The sequence below is a fragment of the Centruroides sculpturatus genome, unplaced genomic scaffold (genome assembly GCF_000671375.1).
Source record: "Centruroides sculpturatus isolate CEXI.00-Female unplaced genomic scaffold, Cexi_2.0 scaffold1042, whole genome shotgun sequence".
NCBI lineage: Eukaryota > Metazoa > Arthropoda > Arachnida > Scorpiones > Buthidae > Centruroides > Centruroides sculpturatus.
The window spans coordinates 304,335-314,274 of NW_019385274.1; the positions used below are offsets into that span (position 1 = coordinate 304,335).

Sequence of the window (9,940 nt, forward strand, 5' to 3'; positions counted from 1 at the left end):
TTAATATTTCGTTTATCCGACGCCATTTTAAGAGCGCTTACCTGACGTCATCGAACGTTGGTTATATTAAATATGCGTGTTATGGTTTAGTTACGTAAACGTTAATTAGTATATTAAATAAGCAAATTTTATGAATTCACCTGACCGATAGAAAATATCGTGTATGTATTTTACACGAAACAATCAAATATAGATCTTTCTATATTCAAACTGAGAAGAAGATCGTTCGTTTCAACAAATGTAACTGATTTTTATAAACAAAAATCTATCAATAGCAACGAGTTGCGTAACTTTCTCGGCTGTTGTGAGATTTTATTTAGAAAATAACTTTTATACTTTTAATTATATTATAATAAATAAAATTGTGTGTGGCGCCATCTGTTATGAGATTTTGTTATGTAAACTTTTCATACAGTATTTTTAATTATTATAAAATCGCAAAAGGATTAATTTTAAGTGTAGAAACGAGTTTTATAAAAAAAAAAATTACAAATGCTAGTAACGAGTAAAATCTATTAACCCCGACCCTCTTGAAATATCACACGTGACCCACCCCACTATCTCCCTACCCTCTTGACCTATAACCACCAAAGTTTAATAGCATCAATGCCTCTTATACACAAGCTACCGTATCAAAGTTTATTTCTTAATCATTTCCGCATCCTGAGATATTAACTCCTAGACATCCTATTGTCCCCTTGTTATAGCTTGTGGATAAGAGGCATTGATGCTATTAAACTTTGGTGGTTTTGAATCGCGACTCAAATTGACAAATCTTGTGAAGTAGCGACTCGAACGAAATTTTGCTAATAAAATGGCGTGTTGTGACAGAGGACAAATTTTAAAGTTCTTAGAACGGGAGATTTCGGAGGTCAAAGATCGTCTACCCAACATTCGAAATACGGCGAAGTTCTTTTTGCCAAATTTTTTAAAATGCCTATTTTTACCCCTATTTTTCTTGAAAAATTGACCCAGCATATCTTAACTGTATTATACCTTGCACAGAAGTTCTTCTCAAAAAACAATAATGACAATACGTCGAATTTCGGATTCCCATTATAAGTCTATGTAAAAAATTCCATTAAACTCTATTAACTTGATTCTTTAGATATTGAAAATTAAATAAATAACATTATGTTAATTTAAGCGTACAGAAACGTTGCTGTTGTTCCAACAAAAATCTTATTTTCACTTTACCGAGTGCCTAGTAGGTAATGTGCAGATTACCTAGATACTGTGCACATTACCTAGGCAATTTGAGAAATAGAACAATTTTAGCAACTTTAACGGATCACCCTAGTTAATGTGCAGATTAGCTAGGTAATGTGCGCATTAACGGATTTCGAGCTTTAGCGGTAACATATATAAAAATGAGTGTGTGTGTAAGTGTCTGTGTCTGTCTGTCCTTCATGCATTACCACTATGGTTTCTCAAACGGAATTCCGGGATCCCGGTTGTTTTTTAACCCGGGAAATTTTTCTTATCCCGGGAAATCCCGCAAATTTCTTAAAAATTCACTTTTTTTCTTATTTTGTATTCAGGCTGAGGAAATTTTGCAAATAGAAAGTATAATTAACTCATAAACTGTCAGAATACATTCGTATTTATTAATTTTAAACCTACCTATTAGTTTTTTTTTTTAAATTTTTGCTCGTTATGGCATGCCACAAATGGTCAATAATCAATACGTAGCTTATTTGTGGCAGGACTGAAAATTCTTTACTTATCAGAACCTGTAATATATGGAATAATTGTGCTTACGCTGTCTTAATTTTAACCATGCCCAGTAGCTTCAATAAATGCATTACGCCGGGTTGTGCAAATTGGACAAGGATACAAACAAGTATGAAGTCTGCGAGTATAAAGTTTTTCTTCATAAACCTGAATATTAAAGCCAAACGAATTGCCGAATTATCGAGTTATAAGCTTGATGCCGCTATTAAAGCAGCCGAGGTAGACAAATCAAGAATACTTAGAGAGCGAAAGAAGTACTACAATCTCGAAAACGAACTTGAAATCTTCCAGGCTACAGGTGAAAAAACACATAATATCCGCTTTCCCTTAAATGCATTAACACGATTCCAATCACATCAATTGAATTGGAAAGGGCATTCTCGGTAGCAAGACTTTTCATTACTAAAATAAGAATTAGAGTGAGTGATCGGAGTATGACCATCTTTGCTTTTTAAAATCTTATAAAAGTTTACAATATTTTGTATTATATTTTATTTAAAAAACGAAAATTACCTTATAAGTTATAAGTTTGATCTAAGTTCATTTTTTAATTTTTAACTCAATTCAAAGCATTTTTGTTGTTGTTNGTGTTTATTTATTTGTCTAAATGAAAAATAATTATATTTGATTTCAAGATATTTTGTATACCTTAAAAATAATTAATTCTATCTCGGAATCCCAGGACAAGCAAAAGACCGGGAAATGAGAAACCCTAATTACAACACCGTTTATCCGATTGCTGTGAAACTTTGGGAAGTTGTTTAATATACTCCTGCGAAGATTTCTGGCATAGTACATTTATCCTACAATAGATGGCGCGTGTGTATACGAGCATTTCACCGTGTGTTCGATCGATTTCAAATTGTGAAGACCATTTCCCCCTCCAAAAAATATCTCTATATATGCATTTATTTACAATATTTGTAATAATTTTTGTTTAATTACTTTATTTCAACTATTTTTTGCTAATTATGTATTCGCTCGAACTTTGTTAAAACCTTAACTGTATCCCGAACAACAACCGAAGTTGTAGAAGGAAATTCGCCTATTTTACCGATCTAGGGATCCTCCTTTTCCAAATTTTAATATCAAGTCAAAATAATTTTAAAAAACAAATTACAATAAAACTGCTTATTATCCAACTATCAGAAATTTCACAACATGCCAAGGAAGAGAGGAAGGAGCAATTAAATAATTAAAATGTATAGGATTAAAAAATATATATATAAAAATGGGGAATATCGCACTTCTGACAATCGCAGCGAGTGTGTGGGCTAAATTTGGAGAATCCGTGCTTCTCGCATGGACAACTGTATGTGGCCAGTTCACGCGTCGGAAAACCTGATTAATTCGTGTACGCATCAGACGAAAAAACAAAAAATATCGTGTATCCACAAGCACTCCAATAAATAAATAGAATTGAAACGACACTTTGAAATGTTTTTCCCATGGAATTAATAATAATAATAATATAATAATATTAAGTTTCAATAAAAATGATAAAATGTAAATTGAATTTTATCATAATGAGTTTGCTTGAATTTCGTTTCTTCTGAGATCGCAGCAACGCGCTACGGGTAAGCTAGTAGAATATAAAAATAGCCTGGCAATTATAACTAGATTAATTTATTCTCTTAATAAAGTGATGAATTCAAAATGTTCTATTATCATTTAATTTTTATTTGTAGGAGTTATTTATTTAATGGCTAAAGCATTCTTAATATGGAAAGAAGATAAATATCTCAAATCGTGCCTTCGATGTGGTGAACTTGTATGGAGAAAAGGATTATTAAGGAAAGGACCGGGAATATGTCACGGTGTCGCCGGAAGTGGTTATGTTTTTCTTCTTTTGTATCGTCTTACTGGTGAACCCATTCATTTGCAGAGAGCTATTCAATTTGCATCTTTCATGTTTACAGATGAATTCAAATCTGCTAGAACACCAGATTCACCTTACAGTTTGTATGAAGGTTTTGCTGGCACAGCTTGTTATCTTGCAGATTTATTACAGCCAGAAAAAGCAGAATTTCCTTTTTTCAATGTATTTTAAATTCTGAAAATAGTTTTAATGCAAGCGTTGCATGCATTAAATCCACTTTGTAAAAAGTTGTTTCTTTGTTAATTACAAACATCTAACAATTTTTTCTGAAAATCAATTGGTTTTCTTAAATTATGTATTTTATAAATGCAAATAACATGTAATGAAATCTTTGAGAAACTCAAATAGAATACTGTTTTACTAGATTTAGACTACACAATATATTTAGCAAACTAATCCTAATAATAGTTTTCAAATAGAATTAATTAGACTTAAATGCTAGAAAGTTAAATTAAAATATATGCTTTTAAACAGGGCATTCCACTTGAAAGTAACCACTGGTTTTAATTTGCTATAAAACATGAATGGTTTAAGATACATAAAAGCAACAAGTGGCATCTGGTGGGAAAATTCATCAAGTTTTATAGAAATTTTTTTGTAATTCAAGATGGTGCAGAAGTTGAATTGTGAGCATTATTGTTCAGTCATGGCTTTGCCACAGGATAAAGTGCATGTGGTTTAGTATGCCCAATAGCGTGGCTGCCTAATTTCTTTGTGTGGTTACATGAAAGATATATGGTGTATGCAACTTTGGTCAGAGGTCTTCAAGATCTTTAGGAGTGCATCATCACAGCCATTGCCACTATAAGAAGACATGCTTCTACGTATGCTGTACATAGCAGGAAATTTCCTATTGCTTTAATGTCAATATGACTGCTGGAGCATATGTAGAGATAACAAATTTTATTGAAAAAAATCACCATGAGTTTTTCAATCATACACAATCTTTGGTGATGTAATTAACTGATCCCTTTAACTGTTAATTTTTTATGGCCATATCATGTTGGGTAGTTTTGAGTGGAACACCCTATATTATAGCAGTAATGGAATATTAACTATATTTTCAATATTTGAATTATTATTATTATTAATGATATATTTCTTTGGTATTTTTTATAAAACTAATAAAATTTTAAAGCAAAAAAAATTTTCATCCTACTGTACTAAGGTTCTTTGTATATCTATTGTGAATTTGGCTACATCAGTTAAGTAATAATGAACAGGACCTGATGAATTTGGATAAATTATCCAAGAAAAAGTTTTTGACCTAAACTCAAATCTAGATTGAGCATTATGCCAATATCTTTACTGCTATCTGGTTATGAAAATTGAAACTGTTTTTACAAAATTTCCATCTGTCCAGTTAATATTTCTAGTTATTCTTTGTATTGTATGTTTTCAAATATTTTGTTTTTGTGTAATTTCTATATTGATATTTTACTGCAAAATAATTAAGAAAAATAAATTGGGACAGAAAATATATTAAGTATTATTAGAGCTTAATCTAGGAGAGTTATTGTCTGGGCACAATACAGGATTTTTATTTCAATTGTAATAATTTCTTTTAATCATATCATTTTCCTTTAAAATTATTAAGAACCATTTATGTGAGTTTTAATAGCAATGATAAATTGCACTAATATATAGAACTATGCTCAATGCATTAATCTGAGGTAGCAAAGAGAATTTTTGATTTGTAGTTATATTTAATTACAGGTAACCCCTGTATAACACGGGAGTTGTTCCAAAAAATTGCCGTGTTACGTGAAACAAAGAACTAGTACAAAAAGCGAGGTTAGGTTCTGAAAATTAAAAGCATGCTATTATATTTTCATAATTAAGATAAATATCTTTGTTTAATTTATATTAATATGTATTGCTTAATAAAATTTCCTTATATGGTGCTAAGCACTTATGAAGAATAAAGCAAGTATGGAATAAGGGGAAACATCTGGCAACAAAAAATCAAGCGTCGATATCTGGCAACACTGAAACAAATTGAGGAGGACCATGTGTCAACAGAAGATGGGAAAAGAAAATTTACATACTTAAGTACTAATAGTTCACAATTATTATTTTTGTGAACTATTAGTACTTAAGTATGTGAAAATTTATTACATTTGATGTTGTACGAGGGTTTTACTCAATTCTCAAACCTTGTTAGAGTGAATCTGTGCTATAAAAGTACCGTGTTATACAGGGGTTACCTGCACATTATTTCTCTTCCATTTCAAGTTTTGGAGATTGAGTTGTGTTAAGTCTCAACACCTTCCAAGAACTTCGTTTGCATAGATCATCTCATAGTAAGATTTGAGTAATGAATGGAATTTCATCTCACTAATTTTATATTAGTCTTATTTATTTATTTAAGATTTATTACAGTTTAACTTGTATGTTCACCATGTTGTTGAACACACAGGTTAAGCAAAATCTTATTTCTTATAAACATGTACAGTATGAAAATCAATGTTTAATTTAATTTAAAAGAACATTGTCAAATTGACACAGAAAATCAGTGCCATCTGGTTTCAGCCTTCACATTAACCAGACTACTGAATTACAAATTGTTAGGACTGATTAATGGTTTTTCTTTTGCTAGATTCTTGGTGCTCTTCTGTTGTTATTCATGAGCAATGCAAAGGGGCATTGAACAGTTTGACAAAAAGTAGTTTATTCTTAGTATAATTTACTTTCGTGACTAATAAATTGTTCAATGTTCACGTTTATTTTTAAGAAATCCCATTCTTACATTATAAATAAAAGAAATTTCTTTTGTGGTGGTAAACTTGTTTTCATACCCCCATAATTTCATATAACTATGATACATTAAATAATTTATTTTTGTTTTTTCTGCAATTTCTGACATTTTTAATATCTCAAGTTTTGAAAAGCATGCATTCTTTGGCTAGAAATATTACACCATGTTACTTAATTCATAAACTTGGTATTACAAGTGGATTCAAGAAATTACTAAAATATGTAATGAGTAATAGTCCATCCAACAAAAAAGATTTTTACAGAAACAAAGATAGGCATATGCCCTGGGTGTTGATCTAGGGGCACAAAAATGAACCCATAATTTTTTTTGTAATTAACGTAGAATCAGGGGCCAACACTGTTTGGCACAGCTCTGAATATACAGTAAAACCTTTCCAAGTGACTGTCCCATTGTGGTCATCTAGAGGTGGTTGGCTTATAGTTTTTATTTCCTAGGCAGTGGCAGATTTCTCATTAGGTTTAGGTCTAGGGCAGGGGTGGCCAACAGTTTTTGCCCCTGGGCAGAATTGGAAGGAAAACTTTTTCCATGGACCGAACCTGAGGCTGCCCTAGGAAGATTTTGAGGTGGTGTGAAATCTCATTGTGGTGTCACTCCATAGACTGAATTGTACATAGAGATTACAGATACATTTTTCACATTATCATGCTTTATCAACACTCTACGCTGTACTTAAGAGATTTGTAATGGAGGGTTAACTCTAAACGCACAATGAGTGGCTAACCTTTTTTTTTTAGCTGTCAGAATTTTTCATTGAGCTATTCGGACTTCAGTACCTAATATTGAAAGATTAATCGCAGGCCACATAAATTCATTAGATAGGCCGGATCTGGCCCGCGGGCCATATGTTGGCCATGCCTGGTCTAGGGATACAATATAAAATAAAGAAAAAAATTTATTTTGAATGTTTACAAAGTGCAAATTAAAAGCTTACAAGTTGTTAGTGCCACTTTTGCACCAAATCATTCTATTGCTTTTATTCCTACTAAAAGAAATTACTATTAGTTTTGTGCATTTATAAATATGGTGTCCCTCAATGTTGTATGTTTTTTTTATCCTCATCTAGCCGACCATCCACTCACTCTTTTTGAAGCAACCCCAAATGGGATGATGAATGTACAGTACACTGTTATGCGAGTGCACCGAAACAAAATTTTACACCTACATAACTGTGTTCTTTCAACTTCAATGCCTCCATTTTATCCAGGATAGAAGCGAAAAGGATAAGAGAATGTACTGTACATAATTTACCATTAATTAACTTGTCAAGGGTATTATGCTTTAAAGCCAATGATTTTAATCTCTCATTTAATAGGCATAGATAAAATGGTAATTGATGGCAAATTTGGATGGGATTTAGCCAGTGTTTTAGAGTCCATTTAACCAAATCATATCAAAAAAGCTAAAACAGAGAAAGCAAATATCCATTGTGGATTACTTTAAATCAAACATTTGACTGCATGCATCATAGTGATTATTGCAAGAAAATCTCTAATAATACAAGGTAAACAATACACAATATTTAACAGCCTTTGCTGCAGTATATCATCTATACCAGTGTTTCTCAACGGGGGCGCAATTAGTAACAATTTATATTTTGGGGGCGAAAAACATTTTTCTGGGAGATATAGGAAAACATTATACTAAGAATAATTAAATAATTTATTCGTTATATCGTACAATAATTAAACAAATAACATTATACTAGTCACTAGTCTATTCAATGCAGTACAAATTTGCCGTTAGCCTTGGCCCTTGGCATCGAAATTTTGAAGTGAAGGGGGTAATACTACATAATAGTTTTATTGAAGGTGGCGACGATTCATTAGAGGTTGAGAAACACTAATCTATACAGTTCTCTGTATCTGTCATATTTTCATCATTTCCTTTAAAATGACCGTCTCCAAAACAGGTCATCTTGTTAGAGGTTTTACCGTAATATTTAACATTTTACTCTATGTTTATCTTAATATTAGTAGCGAAATATATTACAGTATAAAAGTGCTCAATTTATCAAATCTCTATGTGCCACATATGCCAAGAGCCTCTCGGCCACATCCTTAGCCTAATAGTAGAGCAAATAGCTTTGACCATAAAATTTCCTTGTGCTCACCAGCCCTATGGATGTTAGGAACTACTACATCGTGAAGCTCACCAAAGTAGATGCCCATTTAGACCCTTCCACGCTCCTTCGTCAATCAGTTGTTCCTGGGAGGGGACCTATCACAGCCTCCTCCCAGAATCGAAGTTGAGGAGACTTCCCTAAGATCCACCTTAACTTTCACACAATCTTAACGGCAGACCCCTATCCACTCCAGCAACCCTTTTTCTCTCAGTGGGATATACTTGTCTGCTCCGACTGAAAGCACCCTTTCGAGAAATCAACCTGAACAAATTATAAAGTATGTTCATAAAACATGCAATTTAATTTTCTGTTACTGATTTTTATTATATAATACCTTAAACAATCCAGTAAAATTTCATTGTTTTTTTCTTTTGTAATTAAATTTGTATTCTATATATTTTGGAACACCGATATTCTAATCTTCTGGTTTAACCCGAGGATGGACTATTGAATGGGCCGAAAACATTTGGTTTTAATAAATTATCTCGGAAACAATTATTAGACCATCAAAATACACCTTATTTGTTGAGTAAGTTCTGTAATTGTTTACACATGTTTTAGCTGGAGTTCTTGTGTTGTTTATTTGTCGCGAATATCAGCGAATTGTGTAATTACACTCAAGAACAAAAGAACATAATTTTTTAAAATTTCCAGCATTATTTGTCATTAAGGACACCAAACTGACATGCTTTCATGGCTCTTGGAAATTAAAATCCATTTATTTGCAAAAAAGAAATACACCAATTGCAAATTAAAAAATGAAATAGTAAACAATTAACTATTTAAATAAAATGTTAAGTACTGAATGCTATAAATATTTATACTACTGGAGCATCTTACTCTTTCACATGAGTAAGATGGCTTATTAAATTGAATTTTCTTGTAAAGCGGCATTTGCATTGGTCTCACACAAAAGGCTTCTCGCCGGAATAAATTGTCAGGTGACTCTGTAGATGGGAAGATTGGATGAATCAAGGGCTGAACTCCGTTATGAATCCTTTGATGAATTTTCAATATGTTGTTTCTTGAGAATTCTTTATGGCAAAACTCACAGGAAAATCTCTTATTTGTTGATTTTTGATTAGTGTAATCTGCAAAGAGAATTAAGGTATTAAAAAACAAAGTGTTTAACAAGACTCACACATACTAAACAATAAAATTATAACACTGTTAACAATCAAAATGTGTTAAAAAAAAAAACTGTGCAACTGACAGTTTTAAGCCCAGTCTACATGTAACTTCTTGATGGACATTTTACTTGAAATGAATGAAGATAGATGGTGTCGTAAAATAAGATTAGCTAGAGCAGGCGTCACCAAACTGCGACCCACTGCTAAAATATAATTCGAAGACTTTTTATGACTTTGGATATCAGACCTGTGCTGTACTGAACAAAATGGTTATGCAGTCCACACTCATCATTCTC

At 32.0% G+C, this 9,940-nt stretch overlaps 1 protein-coding gene across 1 annotated transcript in view; it reads left to right on the forward strand.

Moving 5' to 3' along the window:
• Positions 1-4,517, forward strand: part of LOC111637031 (lanC-like protein 3) — a 29,647-nt gene extending 25,130 nt beyond the window's left edge. The window contains exon 4 of the mRNA XM_023382433.1: positions 3,423-4,517. Within this exon, the coding sequence (XP_023238201.1) occupies positions 3,423-3,784 (362 nt within the window). The 3' untranslated portion in view covers positions 3,785-4,517. The remainder of the gene's footprint in view (positions 1-3,422) is intronic.
• Positions 4,518-9,940: the final 5,423 nt, after the last annotated feature.